The sequence below is a fragment of the Excalfactoria chinensis genome, chromosome Z (genome assembly GCF_039878825.1).
Source record: "Excalfactoria chinensis isolate bCotChi1 chromosome Z, bCotChi1.hap2, whole genome shotgun sequence".
Classification (NCBI taxonomy): domain Eukaryota; kingdom Metazoa; phylum Chordata; class Aves; order Galliformes; family Phasianidae; genus Excalfactoria; species Excalfactoria chinensis.
In genome coordinates this window covers 9,042,158-9,060,330 of record NC_092857.1, presented here as the reverse complement: position 1 = coordinate 9,060,330, position 18,173 = coordinate 9,042,158, and the positions used below count along the sequence as shown (strand labels likewise).

The following is an 18,173-nucleotide window of genomic DNA, read 5'->3' as shown; positions in this document are numbered from 1 at the left end:
GCTCATGGACTGCTTGCAAAAACTATTAAAAGCCATATTCTAAAAATAGGATTTTTACATTTGCTGCTTGCATGAGGAGTAATGGCTCACAGTGCCAACATATGCTCATGGAAATGGGTAGGGTTGGGCATTATAGGTGCTCACAAAGGCATTGTGACCTTGGTCTGTGGTTTTGCAGAGTTTTGTCTCAGCAATGTGAGATGATGGCTTCAGTGTGAGGATGGGCACTTGGAGCTGGGAGTTGTGCTGGGTTTGTTCAACCCTGTCTGTGTGTAGGAGGAAGAAACCCTGAATCCTTTCAGGGTGGAAGAAAGCCAGGGTTCTGCAGCCTGGCCTCCTGCTTTCATATTGATTGCAACACTTCTATATGCTGTTATTTTCATTAAATATAATGAATGCAGCAGAAGAAGTAATGAGAGCAAAAATAAAGTGAGAGCCATGGCAATAAATTATAGGGGGGGGGGTTAATTCTCATCTCTTGAGGCTTTAGGTGATTATGAATCGTTGTGTACCCACTGACTTTACTTAATCCTGCCTATTAAGTGTATCTCAGTAACCTGAGTTTCTGCCATTCATTGAATTTCTGTGCTGGCTGTGGCTGCTCTCTCTTAGTCTCTTCACACCCTTTTCAGCTCAATAGATATTTTGCCTTGAACTCCAGTACCCACAGCAGTTGCTCTAACATCCAAGACAATCTGGGCCTTCGATGTAGTGAAGAGACACATGATTCAGTGAAGCACATCCTTCATTTATTCTGTTACAATACATCACTTGGCTCTTTGCACATTGTTTTGGCACAGTCTTGGAGGAGGGAGCTGTATGAAATGCATATCTCGAGACAGGCACATAAATACATTGCAGATGTGAGCATATTAAAGCACATCTACACCTTTTAATCCAGTGCTGGCAAGTAAAGCTCAGAGAAATAGTTCCAGCCTCATCTTCTCTGTGGTTTAGCAGTGGCTTCAGAGAGGGGGGATGGAAAAGGGCTAGACTCCTTCCTTGTCCACCAGCCTTCCTTTAGGCAGTTGCTGTCTGAACACACTCTTTCCAACCCCAAAGGGTTGTCTATGTCTTTCCTTTCTATCCTGTTCTCCCTCATCTCTGAAGAAAAGTAGATATCAGTGCAGCCCAGTGAACGAGTCCATGCTGCTGTGTCCTGCATTTTGTTGGCTTTGGACTCAGTGTCTCTCTATAGGTTTCAGTTGCAAGAGCAGGGAGCCATGAAAATTAGGAAACAGAGGAGTTTCCTCCGTGTGCCTGATTTGTGCTCTACTTGGCCAGAAATCAGGTCAAAATGAGCTCCTTGCCCTTTTACCAAAATAGTTCTTGTCTTCTTTGCCTCAGAAACTGACAGCTCCAAGCAGGTCTCACAGCGTTGCTGATGTTAAAGTAGAGCTGTAGTCTGAAACAGCTTCTTTGGAGAGCAAGCTCCCTACCAATGGTTTGTTAGTTGGGTTTCTTGTCTTCAGGCTAACTCACTGCAAAGGACACCATGGCAGACAAATGCTCATAAGATCTGCTCTTTCCTTACTGATTCTGTTTCAGAAACTTCCTTGGTGCAACCTTCTGTGTTGCACTGTCGTTCCTGAATTCACTGAAGTGTGTGTAGAAATATTTTTTACTTCAGTGCATCATATTTTCCTAAAGCCTGAAACAACCTGATCCTTGCTATGTGGCTTTGAATCATCCTCAAACCATGTTTCTGAGGCTGGGCTGATGGACAAGGGGTTGACATGTAAGGGAGCCTGTATTCTCAGTACTGCAGAGCATGCAGTGGTGGAGTGACACATCCAAGAGCCACAGCACTTTTTGACCAGTTTTGCCCACAGGACTGTTCCCAAGGGAGTCATTCCACCTGGGACCTATTTAGGCCAGAGGAAAGGAGACTGAAGGAAGATGTGATAACAGTTTTTATGTGAAAATGCTGCAAAGGAGAAAGTGAATGCTTCTTCATGGCCAGGGAGAGTAGGATGGGGGAAAAAAAGGGCTTTAATGGTATTAAGGGGAATTTGGAACAAGCATTAGTAAAAATCTTACTCCCTGCAAGGATATTTTATCTCTGGAACGTGGGGTGCCACCATCCCTGAAGGCTTCCTATGTGTGGGTTACTTGAACATCTGAGGAAAGTCTTGCATGTATCTAATCCTGCTTGGGGTGGAAGGTGGCCCCGTCCAGCTTTGCTGCTTTTCTTTTTTAATATTTTTTTCTAACCTTCTTAGTGCACATCTATTCGTGGAAGCACAGTGAGGACAGAGATCATTTTTCCTCAGCTCTGAATAGACTGAACAGGCCAAATTTTGGAACAGGCTAAATACAGCATCTGTGGGAACAACTGGCTAAGGCACAGGCATGCTCAGCTAAGCAAGGGCATACTCTCATGCTGTAGAGCCCCATTCCTTGCTTGCAGCCAGCAGCAGTGCCAGGATCTCCATGCAGCACCTAGCACTCAAACTTTGCTACTGCACTGGGGCCAGTCATTGAAGCCAACCGCATCTATGTGGAAAAATGAAATTGCAGCCATGAGCAGAAAATTGCCTCTAGCCCTTTTTGTTTGTGACTATTTATTAGTTCTAAACATCCCCGGTATCACTGAAAAAGCCCGAACTATTCCACAAGGTTGTCCAAGTTTGAAGGCAGTCGCCATGTTTTCCTTCCATACTCGGGCATCTGCACTATTCCACCCTCAACCGCAGCACCATGGACATTAAAGCTAACCTACTGTGAAGTCCAATGGAAAGAAAGGATGCCTGCTATTCACAAGGTAACAAGCCCCAGAGAGGAAATGTTTGGCTCTGGGACACAGCATTTTTCAGTCAAAGGAGCTCTGGTGTGCCGTACTGGTACTGGCACAATATGGCCCATTAAGCCCCATTTGAAGCACTTTTGTAACCATGCACACAGTCACTTCTGCCCACAGTGCTTCACATGTGTTCTGAATACTCCATACAGCAAATGTGGTTTCACTTGCTTTTCCATCTATTAGTTCATTTTAATTGTTTGGAAAAGTCATCGTACGCAGAGATGTCTGCTAGTCATTAGCGTGAGTCAGTAATGAGTTGGGGTTTTAATCATTTTATACTGTGTATATGGAAACACAGCGCATTGCTGGGAACTCAGTTGAAACACGTAGGTTTGGGTGTTGTGTGTTATGTCTGGAGCAGAGGTGGGATGCTTCTGCTTGGCCACACAGAACCCCGTTGCTGCAGGGCTATCAGCCACAAGCACTGTGAATCACTGTGTGCAGGGCAACACTCCTTTGAAATAACCCCAGATGGTGGCTGTGGCATAAAACCCGGCCTTCAGCAGGGTGATCTGAGCTGGTGTGGAGGCTGGATGCTCCTCCTGCTCCTTCCTTCTCCCAGGGTTTTGAAGAGGGACCTCAGGCAGATTTCTGGGATCTCACTGACAAGCATGGCTAGTGACTGAATGTACCCTGACTTTCACATGGCTGTTATTAGGGGTGATGATGGTTTTGCAGCACTGTGTTCTTCACTAGGAGGTTTATAGCTGGATTTGAACAGTTACTGCATGATTTTAATTAACTTCTTTTTTTTTTTTTTTTTTCTTTTGTGATATATTTTCTGCCTGGATTTGGCAGTTCACTTTACTGTATTTCTCAGTACTTTGTATGAAAAATGCTTATATCAGCACTTAAAGACTGTGGAAGATAACAGAAAAAAAAAAAAAAAAAAAAAAAAAAAAAAAAAAAAAACAACAACAACAAAAAAAAAAAACAACTTTTAGGTAACATAAAATTCCTGAAAATTCTTCTTAAATTCTGCAAACTGAGCAAGTATCCCTTGCTTAAAAGCCAGTTTTAATAAATAGCCCAGTTGCCATGAGGTGCATTAAAAAGAGTGTGGCCAACAGGTTGGGGGAGGTGATCCTCCCCCTCTCCTCTGCCCTGCTGAGGCCACAGCTGCAATACTGCTTCCTAACCATGCATTTCTCTCCCTAGACTACGATGTGTGTGCTGAAGCTCCTTGCGAACAGCAGTGCACAGATAACTTCGGACGGGTGCTGTGCACTTGCTATCCTGGGTACCGCTACGATCGGGAGAGGCACAGGAACAGGGAGAAGCCATATTGCCTCGGTGGGTTGAAGTGTTTCTCTCTGGTCCATGATGTATTTTCCTTCTTCAGGTTCTTTAGGGGTCAGTGTAGATTTCAAAACTATTTTATTCTCTTTACGATTGCACATTAAATGCTGCTTTTAACTCTTCTAAGTGTTGGTCCCCATAACTAAGATATCTAAATCCTCCTGAAATTATGGGTGGGCAAAACCTAAAAAAATCCACATGCACCTAAATGCTTTGAAGCATTTTCCCTTTATTAATTCCTCCTGCAGGTTGTGAGCAGTGTTTGAGAAGAGGGGCATGGAACCCTCAAAGCACTATAACCATGCCTGATTAGGACAACCAATCCTTGGGGTTCCATTCAGATGGCAAGGAGCTGGTTCAGGACAGTTCATTTTCCATTGGTGCTCACACAGCTGTGCTCATGTGGCTGACACAAGGAGTTGTGTCCTGCTTAGTCTGGCCATGCCAGGGAGCCAAGGTCGGCGGGATCGAGCTCTTAGTGGGCTGCCTGGTGCAAAGAATGCTCGCACGGTGGTCACTGATAAAACGACAGGTGCGTTAATGATTGCTGGTTTGCACAGAGCTCCAGCCCAAAGCAGCAGCAGTGCTGCAGCCACTTATTTATTTAAACCTCAGGTCTCCTGGTACTTTAAAAGGAAGATTTTTATTTAACTGAAGTCCGTAACCTCCAGCTTCAGCATGCTTTCTACTCTCACTCCTCTCCAGACATTGACGAGTGTGCTGCCAGCAATGGGACGCTGTGCTCACAGATCTGCGTCAACACCATGGGCAGCTACAGGTGCGAGTGCCACGAAGGCTACACCCGGGGGGAGGACGGCAGGACATGCACCAAGGGAGATAAAGGTATGTGCCATTGGGGTTAAAGGTCTGGGGTCAAAGGGTCTGCTTCACGTGAGGCTCCATCTGGCCATCAGGAAGCACTGTTGTACGTATGCATGATGGAGCGTTGGCACTATTTGCCCAAAGAGATTATGAACAGCCCAGAGCTCAAGAGATATAAGAACATTTGCCAAATGCTGACACTTAGAAGCCTCCATTAATTTCGTCTAATAATTAAATTGACTTCAGTGAGGTTACTTAGCGTTTACGTGCCTTTGTCTGAGATCCGCACATGGCTCTGGGCTGGGTAGCTGGTGCCCCTGAGCGCTCAGGCACTCCAAAAATGAGTGCCTGGGAATTCCATGTACTTTTAAGCATTATTTAAGTCGAAGGCCAGACTGTGTTGAACAACACCTGAATTCTGCTGACCTGCAATGAGTTCTCTGTGTCTCATGACTGTGCTTGATTAGGTATTTTTTTTTCTATTGAAAGTAATTTGTGATGGGAAAGGGGTGAGAGTGAGGGCTTGTCCTTCCTTTTCACTGCTGTTTTTCAGAGCATAAATGTGCACTGAGTGTAAATGACTTCAAAGTTGTTGACCTCATCCCAGTTATTAAATAACAGCGTTTAGAGTACTGGAGATTAAATACTGATATGGCAATATAAAAAGCAGAGAGGAAGACAACAGTGTGTGCTCTGGGAAAGAAAAAGAAAAAACGGGGGGAAATGAAAAAGGAAACGTCACTTTTTTGATGAATGGCATCTTACTGTGGGTTCATCTGTTAATGCCTGAGCACATATATCAGTGGGTGTTCCAAATCCCACTGGATGGCCAAAACCATTTATAATTCTGATTTTTCCCCTGAAAATCAAATGCAGTGGCTGGAGCCTCTCCATTAACATTGGTTGTTCCTTGTCATTTTCAAATGTTCAGGTTTTTTTCCTTTGTAAGTGTGTGTGGGTCATTAAGGAAATACGTATATCATAAATAATCCCCTTGCAAATAGCGTCTTTAGCTAAACTATCCTCTTGCTAATCATATTTTCTAACAGGGTAATGTCTGAAACATTCAGCATAACTGACCATGGGAGACATTCAGGGCTGTGGAAATCATTCTAATGTTTGAAAACATCGATTTTACATTGCTATAAAAACAACTGCACTCTGTTTTAAGGATTAATGATGCAAGAAACATGGAGGGTCCCTCTCTCCAGGTTTACATTTTCTGTGTGTTTGCCGAGGAATCACCACTTGTGCTCATCCTGCCATGCACGGAGGCTGCAACGTGAGCACTGTTCTTGGCTCTGAGCTATGACAAGTGAGCTCGACTGAATGCTCTGATTAGTTTGTGGGACAAGAAAACAAGGAGCGTTTTTCCTGCATCCACAGTAACGTTGTGTTTGACAGACACAATTTAGCCACCCGCTCTGAAGCAGGCACATTAAACCATCTCAGCAGGATGAGCCCAGATAATGCAACACAGATGATCCACCAAGCAGCCTCTGTGCAAAGACCGCCTGCAGCACAGCTCCCACAGAGCTCTGCCTTGCCAGCATCTCCTTCTCATCCAGCATCAGCCCTTTGAGCTGGGGCAAAGAAAACACACTGCTCCCTGAGCTGCTCTCTTACTGATAGCACTGCAAGGTTCACCAGTACCTGGCTTCAATAAAAGGCTCTGTGTTACCCATGAGCCATGCTTCAGAAACCCTCCCTAAATGCGGCTACTTGAAGCCTTCTCTGCAGCAACTTTAGTTTCCTTATACAATATAAACAGGTTATGTAAGTGTCTTGCTCAACATTGGCCAAACTGACCCTAGTGGGTGACCTCAGCGTCTGCACCGTGTGTGGGAGGCTGCGGCTGATTGCTGCCTGTCCCTCTGGCCCATTCTAGGTGGCTTTTGGCTTTGTCCATGCTTTAGTCTGGCTTTATTCGTATTTTGGTCCCGATACAGGATCGGATGGGGGTAGAGTGAGTGTTTGATGGATGACTCCTTCTTTGGGCAAATCAGCACTCGTGTCTGGTATGAGTTAGGGGATTCCATCTCTCCCCCAGGACACAGCTCACACTCGCTTATGCGACGCTGTTGGACTTCTTCCTCGGATAAATCAATCCAACTGGGTTTGCAGAAATCTCTCTGGTGTGTGATATTTTCCAAACATTAGCTGAGCCCCGCGCCGTTCACCTCCACAGGTTGTTACAGCCCTATTTATCTACAGTCATCAGCCCCATGTACCACATCTTTCTGGAAGGTAAACTGCAGTTTATGATGAAACAAGAGGCCAAATTCACTGCTTCTTAATCTGCACATAATTCTACTGACTGTAGTGGGATTGCCGGAGGTCTCAAACAGCAGAGGCTCTGGCAGTTTCTCTCTATGACCGCATGTTGCTGTCAGCAACATTTCTTAACACAGTGTGTGCACTGTATGAGGGAACTCATTTGGTAAGATACCTATTAAAACAAATTTGGTTGAGACTATTATCAAACCCAGTTTTGAGGAGGAATTTTAAAAAAGGACATTTTACAGGTGTCTCTCTATATGGGCCTCTGTAAATCCTACAAAGGTCTGATGATAAACATGTCAAAACACTCTCACTTTTTTAAAGACAGCTGAAAAAGTCTGAGAAGGGTGAACCCATGGGAGAACCACAGTACTGACTTACAGTCAGGAGAAAATTTGCCTTATAGAAATATCAAGAGGTGTCCTGATAACAGCTTAACAGCTACTTCTTGGGGGGGAGGGAGGAGGGGAAGAAAAAAAAAGGAAAAAACCCTATGTGCTGCAAGCTCTATAAGAGATGGGCAAAAGGCTTTGGTGAGAGTCAAAATAATCAATGATGGAGTCCTTCTAAGAGATGCTGTGGCCAAACAAGTGGTCATGGAGACACAGTAGCTGTAATTTGGTGAATCTGTTTTATGTGGAGGTCAGTAGAAAAGCCCCTGGTGTACCTTTTGACTATAAACTTTGAGCAATCCAAGCACTGCACAGAAAGCTGTTCAGCCATGCGCTATCAAGTAGGGCTGGGAAGCTCCAAAAGCAGGATGCTTACTGTCCTACATGTGCTAAATGAAACAGGGAGGAGAGCTGTGCATTCCCACAGTGCCATAGGACTGCAGTGTTGGTTGCAGGCAGGTGGTGACAAGGAAAGCCCCCATCCTTTGCTTCCTGATCTTCTGTCTGACTCAGGACTAATACCAAGGCCATGCTGCTGGTGGTGATTCCAGCATCCTGCCCTTGCAGTCCCACTTGCTATCTGAGATAAGGGCTTATCTGATAAGATATTACGCTCAATGCACTAAAACTACTGAAAACAAGTTTTTCCAAAGTTTGTGCATTGATGGTCTGTCGATGACCATCTGATGGGTGCAGTGTCCCTTAGTGGACACTGTAAACATTTAAAGTCAAGTAGGACATGACATATTTAGTATTAGACAATTCTGATTGCATTAAAAACAATGTAGACTTTTTCATAACCAGTACGCAGTTAGGAAAAGATGAAGGGCATTAAAGCTGACATGAGGAATACAACACAATAACTAAATACACTGTAATTGATACTTTTTGAAGACTTACTGGCTTTATTCAGGAGAACCTGCAGTTTTTCCATTACAGAGCATACTCAGAAGGATCAGTGTTCCAACATGTCCAATAACCCATACCGCTGACATTGTACAAGGCCACACATCACATGCAGAGCCTCTGTGCACTTCATGCTTCTCAGCAATTGTGTGTGTAAAAAGAAACGCTTATCTGGAGTTTGCAAGTATGTGTTTTGGAAACCACGTTTCTCTTTCAGTGGACATCTGTCAAAACAGCGCTTGTTTGTTTATGATGCAGAAGTGATTCACTGTGTATGGGACCAGGAAAAGGACACATTAAAAAAAAAAAGCATGTGCAATATCTTTTACAATTCGAATCATTTCAAGGATTCTTGAAAAGATTACATTCTTATGTCGTATCAACTGCTGTGACCCATTCTCTCAAGTGGATTTAAATCCCTATCATTGCTCTCAATCCCAGTCTCCCGTCAGGCTGATTCCATCACGTGGAGAAAAAGCAGTGATGATAGAGCAGTACATGCAAAGTGAATGAAATGATCACATTGTGAGGAGTTTTACTGTAATTTATAGCACATGAAAATTTGCCCTTCAGGGCACTGTAAATCCGGTCAGACCTGTAGGAATGGTCTGCCCTAAATGCAAAGATAAAAGAAGGGGTGTAAACTTTTTCAGGTATTAAAAAAAATAAATACTTCAGTGACTGTTAACTGAAAACAGCTGCTTTAAAAATGAGCTCAGAGCTGTTCCTGAAAAAATGTTCAGCCTTACATAGCAACTCATAGTCGAGGCATTAATAATGGTGAGATTGCCTCTTCTTTTCATAGTCTGGGGGAATGCAGACTCCAGTTGCTTTTGCAATTATTTTATGAACCTTTTCCTTGGATCTTTATATTTGTATTGGAAACTTCTTTCTTTCAGCTGGACTTTCTGAGAAATCTGAAAACGTGGCGAAACCAGGGACATGCTGTGCCTCTTGTAAGGAATTTCATCAAATAAAGCAGACGGTTTTACAGCTGAAGCAAAAGGTATGAACATTGATCAGTCACGTTACCAGACCTGCATGTTTCATGACAACTGAGTATAAATTTAAGTGTTTGGAACTGTCACTGCCACACGGCTCTTCTGCCCATGAAGATGATGGCAGGATGTTTTAAAATTGCATAAGAAGAGCAACTCTTCCTTATGCTTCTGCACTGCTTGTGAACAGATTGATAACCAAGCTTATGGTAACAGGATCTGGCAGAAACCCATTGCAGCGTGAGCCCAGGTTTCTTGGCAAAATGCACTGTCCTCAGCTTTTCATTCATTCTGAATGCACAGGATTTTGGACTTGATCCACCTCAAGTATATATAAGTGCAGGACATTCTGCTGATGAGGGAACGTGGGAGAATATGATTTTGCATTACCAAGTTGTTGATACAGGATGCTTGCCAAATAGGAGGTGTGTGGCTAGACAAAAAACATCACTAGCACACACATCAGCTTTGATTATTTAAAAAGAAAAAGAAAAAAAGAAAAGAAAAGAAAAAGCAAAAGCCTCAGCCATGAGTTTTTAGTTGATTACATTGCACACAAAAACTTCTCCTGACCTTTAACTTTATCTGTTCCTATATGTGACCCTCCTTCTGCATTCTGGTAAGATTCAAGGAATGCAGATACTCAGGGTTTGGAGAACCAAGCACACAGGTGCAGATGTCTTTTCTGGTGACACTTCTTCCAAATATTCAAGTTCTCTAAAATGGAAATACTCTGCAGGAACAGTGTAAGCAGTCCATGTTGGCAGGCTGTCATAATTTCAGCCAAGCTGATCAGTTAATTTCACTGCATCAAACATAAATTGGTATGTTCACCTGCTGCATTCCACGTCATTCATTCAGTGTAATTTGTATTAGGAAGAAAGGAATCTGCCTCACTAAAATTAAATATACTGAAGTGTGACATTATTTCAAAAAATTTTGAAAACAAACAAACAATAACGACAAAAAACTTGCTTTCCTTATGAATCTGTATGAAGACAAATGTGAAAAGTGATAGAATTTCGCACGTGGAAGACATTCTGGTTTTCAGAGAGCTCCCACTAGCGGACAGTGAATGGGATACAGGGGAGCTGCATTGCGGCGTGCCCGTGTCCATCAGCTGGAGGCTTTGCAGCAGCCTGAGTGCTCGGTCCACACTGATGGCCAACTTGTTTGCTGCAAGAATGCATGGAAACGAAACATCTGGATTAATGGAAAGTTTTATGTGTCTGACTTCCAGCGTTAGAAGCCTGTATCCTAAGAGCCCGGCACCACCTGTTCCTGTGCACTTGTTGCACCTTTGCGCTTAATGCTAATTAAGTAGCTAATAGCCTAAATTTTACCCGAGTATTTTCCTTGTGGGACTTGATCAATTTGGCATCCTCAGAGAAAGCCCAGTGAGTTGTATCTCCCACAGAGCTGGAAGAGATGATCCCTAGATGCCTTCAGCATCTCTTACCCTGCACAATACAGAGCTTTTGCCCATGCAGATCTGGCCTCATGCTGCTCTTCTGCCCAAGGAGACACAAAACTTTTGTGTTTCACTAACAGCTCCCTGTGGCCATCTTCAGTATCTGCGGTTGAAGCTGTTCTGTTTTGTACATAAAAATTCATTACTGGCTGCCAGAGAGACGATTTATGGGAATAAGTCTTTAAGACTTTATTCTTGTGGTTAAAGATTTTGAGTTTACAAACTTCACATCAAATTATGTATAGCAGAAGAGTCTCAGGAGGATCCAGTACAGCAAATGCTACAACTGGAACGTGCTTCTGGAGGTCAGAGGTTTGGTTCTGGGTCTTCTTAGGAAAAGAGGGAACTGAACGCATGTCACTGCTGCCTCTGGAGTGTGCACAAACTATTTGGTTAAAGGAGGTGGGTGATGCCATCAGCACCTTCTGAGAGCATTGCACCACTGATTCCAGACCTAACGTAAGAGTAGTTCATGGACCAAGTACAGAAATTCAACTTATGTTGTTACCAAGTGGAATGCACAGTCCTCCTAATTTGCTAGGGGGCTGTGGGCAGATCTACACTGACCTCAGGCCTTGTAGGAAGGAGGAAAAGCAGAAAGTTGGAAAAGCAGGGGACATGCTGACATGCTGAACATAGTTATTTTTTTTAAGAAATCAAGTAAGCAGTTTAGTTCTTGGAGTCAGGGCATTGCTAGATCCTATGGCACAGATATATTTAAACATCTTAATTAGAAATCCTTGATAGAAATCCCACATTTCTACTAACAAGCACTACCAGAGTCACACAGACCACAGATCTAGAAACTCCAGATGAAATACTCAACACTCAATATATATGATCTTATCTCTAGCATTGTCTTTCTTTAAAGTAGTCCCTCACTAATATTTGCATGCACGTGGAAAAATATTTTTCAAGGGCCACTGAGATTTGGAGCTGTGGAGGGAGAAAGCCACAGTCACTCTGGATCAAGATCCTGGTTCAGTTAAAAGGTGAAACAGAATTAGACTAGTGAATACATAGTCAGCCCCTGAGAGGATGTGAGTCAATATCAAAAACACATGGTTTGGCCGCAGTGCATTTAACAGCCATGTCCTGTCCAGAAGGTATCAAAGAGCATGAGCTAGACCAGATCCTGGGTATTTTGGCATTTCTAGTGTGTGCCTGAAGTCCAGCTGACTCAGTGGGGAAGCATGTGTAGATGCTTTCACAGCAGCTATGTGATCTTTTTTTAACTAAGTTATTGTTAAAACAGCCTTGCTGGCAGAAGCAAGTCAGTATTTTATTTACGCAACAGAAAGGAATACACTTCCAAATCATCTTCATGATGAGTCGCTGCCACTAAATGCATCTTTTTAATCTAGGCTGGCTGTTTGCAATATAATCTGAAGAGCTATTCACAGCAGAGGCTATTCAGTAACTAATAGCGGTGGGTCTAGGCTCTGGAGAGGAGATCCATTAGTATGATACTCAATGGTGGCTGCTCTCAAGGAGAAATACTCACATTTTCTTTAGTGTGAATAAGTGTTCCTTCTGAGGAAGGCTGGAAGAGATGAGTTTGAGCCTCACTGATGACACCAGAAATATTCTCATTTAAAAACCACCTCAAAAATTACTATGCTGTCAGGTTCTCATATTTGTAGTGCTGACCAACACTTGTCAGTAGACAGGGCCATTGGTAAATGAAGAAGACATTCTTTGGAAAATCCAAGATAGTGCAAAAGGCCAAGACCAGAGCAGTAGGCATACTGAATCACCACCCTGTGGGGATTCTGTGAAGTGCTTGATTTCCAAAGGAAAGGAGGTAGCATGTGAGATTCCCATACCACATTCATCTTGTTGCTTAATTTGCATTCAGAGCACTCACCTTGCCTTTGAAGCAGCAATGCTCTCCAAAGCACAAGTCAGAAGTACCCTTGTACTTCACTCATCATATTTTGTTTATGAAGTGCCACGGGGAGCTCAGCATTTCCAGTGTTCTTTCCTTACCTTTTCTTCCTTCAGAATTGTTCTGGTGCATTCAGCCTTAAACTGCAAGCAGCGCTGGCTGCTCTTCAATGTGCTTTCATTCACTAATAACTTGTTTGCCAAAATAAATTTGCCCATATAAACCGGGTATTTCAAGTGCATAGCATTGCTATTTTTTCAGTGCTTTAGAAACACGAAGCTTGTGCAAAGGGGAGGAAGGCGTATATCAAATAACACAGAAGCAAGTAGGAGTCCTGAGAACAGTACAGCAAATTTCAAATGACTGAAAGCAGGAGTTAAACCTATTAGTTGATGCTCCTCTCCTATGCAGATGTTGCAGAATCCAGTGTGCCAAATTAATTCAGGGAAGCAAAAAAAGAAAAATGATGCAGGGATGGATCTGTCCTGATCCTGCTGAAACAGCTCCTCAGTTTTGAATGGCAGAGCAGAATTCCCCACTCCACATGCAGTCATTCAGCACTAATAAACTCACTGTAGACCAGCCTTCTGGCTTGTCATCTCTCGTCAGCTTCCTCTGGAGACACTAAGCATTTGCAGAATATTTTTAAATAATGTTTCACTATTAAATGCATTCAATCTGGGCAAGCAGGAATTGATATTTAATGGTTAATGACATTTTAAACCACAGTATGCAGTTCCTTACATTGTTACTTGCTTTTGCCTTGCGTCTTTATTCAGAGCAGATGCAAGCTCCACTAAAACAGTTAAACAGTGTGATTACAAGGCCAGATCCACAAAGCATATTGGTCTCCCATTGAAACCACTGAGAAGTTAGGGGCTTGTGCAGCAATTCAAATGTAAATATCTGAGCAGATGTTCGCCTGAAAAAGCATAGAAAATGAACAAAAGAACGCTCAAATAAGGAAAAAGTTTTCTGAGAAATGCCTAGCTTTAGTTTTTCACAGATTTTGCTGTATTTCTCCTGAATTTCTCATGTCCTCCATTTGGATAGACTTGCAGAATTTCCATGATTACTTGAAAGGTGAACAGCCTTACAGGTAACATCAGGGTTACTACCTAAATGCTGGCTCTACAATCCAAGTGATGTAAAAGAACCAGAACATATAAATGCCTTACAGAATCATGTAATCACCAAGGTTGGAAAAGACCTACAAGACCATCCACTGATCACCAATAGCTCTCACTAAACCACATCCATCAACACAACAAACAAATGTTCCTTGAACACCTCCAGGATCAGTGACTCCAACACTTCCCTGGGCAGCTCATTCCAGCCCCTGACCATTTTTTCAGAGAAGCAGTATTTCCTAAAACCCAGCCTAAATCTCCCCTGGCGCAGCTTGAAGCCAATCCTCTAGTCCTATCACCAGTTAAACAAGAGAAGAGGCCGACCCCCAGCTCACTACAACCTCCCTTCAGGTAGTTATAGAGAGCAATGTCTAACCTGAGCCTCTTAGAATCATAGAATCACCAAGGTTGGAAAAGACCTACAAGATCATCCAGTCCAACCATTCACCTATTACTAATAGCTCCCACTAAACCATGTCCCTCAACACAACATCCAGTCTTTCCTTGAACACCCCCAGGGTCGGTGACTCCACCACCTCCCTGGGCAGTCCATTCCCGTGCCTGACCAGTCTTTCAGAGAAGTAATACCTCCTAATGTCCAGCCTGTATCTCCCCTGCCGTAGCTTGAAACCATTCCCTCTAGTCCTATCAATAATGACACGAGAGAAGAGGCCGACCCCCAGCTCACCACAACCTCCCTTCAGGAAGTTATAGAGAGCAATGAAGTCTCCCCTGAGCCTCCTCTTCTCCAGGCTGAACATTCCCAGCTCCCTCAGCCACTCCTCATAAGGCCTGTGCTCACCAGCTTTGTTGCTCTTCTTTGAACACAGTCCAGGGCTTCAATGTCTTTCTTGCAGTGAGGGGTCCAAATACTGGACACAGTATTGGAGGAGCAGCCTCACCAGAGCTGAGTAGAGGACAATTACTGCCCTGTTCCTGCTGGCAAAAATGTTTCTGATGCAAGCCAGGATGCCATTGCCTTTCTTGGCCACCGGGGCACACCACTGGGTCATGTTCTGCTGAGCATCAATCAATACCCTCAGGTTCATTTCTTCTACAGTCTTCCATCCACTCTGCCCCAAGCCTGTAGCACTGCCTGGAGTAGTTGTGGCTAAAGTGCAGGACTCGGCATTTGGTCTTGTTGAACCTCATCCCCTTGGCTTCAGCCCAGCTATCCAGCCTGTCCAGATCCATCCATAGGGCCTCGCTACCCCCATGCATATCAACACTTCAAGCCAATTTGGTGTCATCTGCAAACTTACTGAGGGTGCACTCAATGCCCTCATCCAGGTCATCAATAAAGATACTGAAGAGGACAGGCCCCAGCACTGACCCCTGGGGAACACCACTCCTGGCCAGTCGCCTGCTGGATTTAACTTCATTCACCACCACTCTCTGGGCCCGGCCCTCCAGCCAGCTCCTTACCCAGCCAAGGGTGTACATGTCCAAGCCATGGGCTGGCAGCTTCTTCAGAATACTGAGGGAGACAGTGTCAAAGGCTTTGCTGAAGTCAAGATAGACCACATCAACAGCCTTTCCCTCATCCACCAGATGGGTCACTAGATCATAGAAGATCATGTTGGTCAAGCAGGACCTGCCCTTCATGAACCCATGCTGGCTGGGCCTGATCCCCCAGTTGTCCCTCACTTGCTGTGTGATCTCTCTCAAGACAATCTGCTCCATAACCTTCCCTGGCACCAAGGCCACACTAACAGGCCTGTAGTACCCCAGATCCTCCTTACAACCCTTCTTGTAAATGGGAGGCAAGCCTCCAGTCTTCTGGGACCTCACCAGTCAACAAGGAGTGCTGATAGATGATGGAAAGCAGCTCGGCTCTCACCTCTGCCAGTTCCCTCAGCACTCTTGGGTGAATCATCTCCAGGATCTCCCATCCAGTTCTCATGTCCTGTGCTCCTGTATGGGGCAATTCATCTGCACACAGCTATGTGTCGTCAGTGCGCCTTTATGTATTAGCTGCAGAACTGGTTTCTTTTCCTGTTATCATGCAATAATGACTGCATTCTCTCTTCTCATGAAGTGTAATTCTGACCAAGTTTGCAGAACAGGATTAGTATAAATACGGATATCAATAAATATTTTACAATTTTTCTGAAGTACATAAATATGTTATTTGTTCTCATGAAATCTTATTCAAGAGTGCAGCTTATCTAGCTGAAGGATGGAGAGCTTACAATGATTTTTGCTTTCGACAGGTTGCTTTGCTACCAAATAATGCTGCAGATCTTAGCAAGCAAATCACTGGTGAAAAAGTGCTTGCATCTAATGCATATATCCCCGGCCCCCCAGGACAGCCTGGCCAACAAGGTCCTCCAGGTAAGACACAGACCAGAGGTATGAATTAATGCCATGAGAAAAAATAATAAGCTTCAGTCTTCCAGTATGATAGGATTTAATGTTCTATGTATTGTGACTCCTGTGATTAAATCTTCATTTGTGGTAAACTGAAAAACATGCTGGTCATTATTCAGTCATCTTCTGTCAGCTGTCTAACAACAGTCCCTTGTATTTCCTAGTTTCCATGTATTTCTTAGCGTGCAAAGCTGGTTTTGTTCTGCATGTGTTTTCTCCCTCTCCCTACGACATTTCACCTGCTTCACTTGTCATTCCTCATTTCTTAACTCCGTCCTAAGCACCCTGCATTACATTTCAGAAATACTCATTATTTTAGATTGTTAATAGAGCAGATTTTCTTTCAGTTTGTTGGAGATTGTGCCAAATGGTTTATTTTTTCTTGTCTGGTTTTGCTTAGGATTCAAAGAAAACTGGAAAGTAAAACTACACTCTAACCTTCACTTTTATAAGGTATGGAGTGAAACAATGAGAAAAACAGAGTTACTAATACAGTAACTTAAGCCAGACGTCATGCAGCCTGCAGTGATATTTTAAGTTTTGCTAACTGTTGAATGTAAATCTGATTTTGGGCTAGCAGTAAATGCAAGGAACTTTAGTACTGTTCTGAATTTGTGGAATACTCTTACCCAGGACTAGCTGATATTCCTTACCAGGTTTGATTCTCTACATGCAGAACTGCCCTCCATTTTATCACCACTTCTGCAGTCTTGCTATTTATTTATTTATTTATTTTTGAGTTTTTATCTCATTTTCTTGGAGGATGAGTATCTTCAGTCTTCACTATAACATAAATGCCAGGACAATGTGGTTAGTGATTCTACGTCAGCCTCTGAAATGTATGGTGCACCGTCTTGCAATCTCTCTATCGTAGGCTGGCTCTGCATGTCTTCCATCTGGTTCCCATCACTGCGCTGTCCAAGGTACTGTAGAATTCTCTCCTCATCCCCGCTGACCTTCTCCCCTGCTCTGCCATTACCGACAGCATGGCCAAGACTCGAGCAGCAGTCTGAGTGGTTCACCACTAAATTTACTTCCTGTGAAAATCATAGTTGTGAATATTCTGTCCTTATGAACCCTTTTTTTTTTTTTTCTCTCTGCCTTTCATTTCTTGGGTCTTTCACATGACTTCTGTATGCGGGAAAGTGCTTTCTCTTCTAATCTGTGTCACCCAACACTTGGCAGTGGCAATCTTCTTTTGTTTTCTGGTTGAGTTTTGTTGTTGTTGTTGTTTGTTTGTTGGTTGGTTGCTTTTTTTGTTGCTCTTTGGGTTTTGTTCATTGTGGGTTTTTGTTGTTGTTGTTGTTTTGTTTTGTTTTGTTTTTTGAACACACAGGATTTCATTGCTTTGTTAAGACTGCTTGTAGTTACTGTGACAAGGGTGATGTTATCTAAAATTGCTTCTGTGTTGGTTACATTGTGGATTTGGGTGTGTTAAGGTAACTAGTCAATTGGGTGGTTCAAAAAATAGCTTGTCCACACTGCTGATGATGATGAAGTGTGCTGAAGGCTTTCCCTGGCAGATAACCTTTGCTGTCAATTGCAGGGGCACCAGGACCGAAAGGAAGTCAAGGAGTTCCTGGGTCACCTGGACCTCCTGGACAGCCAGGCCCCCGGGGATCAATGGGACCTATGGGCCCATCTCCAGATATATCTCACATTAAGCAGGGCAGACGTGGCCCCGTGGTCAGTATTCTCACCTCCTCTCATGCACTGTATGATTGACCTTAGGCCTGCAACCAATTGTGTCCTTGTGAACACTTTCTTTTCTGTTGCAGGGCCCACCTGGAGCACCAGGGAGAGATGGCAGCAAG

The 18,173-nt window shown here is 43.6% G+C and overlaps 1 protein-coding gene across 1 annotated transcript in view; it reads left to right on the top strand.

Moving 5' to 3' along the window:
• The window catches only part of CCBE1 (collagen and calcium binding EGF domains 1), an 88,865-nt gene that overhangs the window by 65,257 nt on the left and 5,435 nt on the right, over positions 1-18,173 (top strand). Inside the window, exons 4-9 of the mRNA XM_072360172.1 lie at positions 3,962-4,096; positions 4,808-4,945; positions 9,402-9,508; positions 16,203-16,323; positions 17,906-18,045; positions 18,138-18,173. Of these exons, the coding sequence (XP_072216273.1) occupies positions 3,962-4,096; positions 4,808-4,945; positions 9,402-9,508; positions 16,203-16,323; positions 17,906-18,045; positions 18,138-18,173 (677 nt within the window). The remainder of the gene's footprint in view (positions 1-3,961; positions 4,097-4,807; positions 4,946-9,401; positions 9,509-16,202; positions 16,324-17,905; positions 18,046-18,137) is intronic.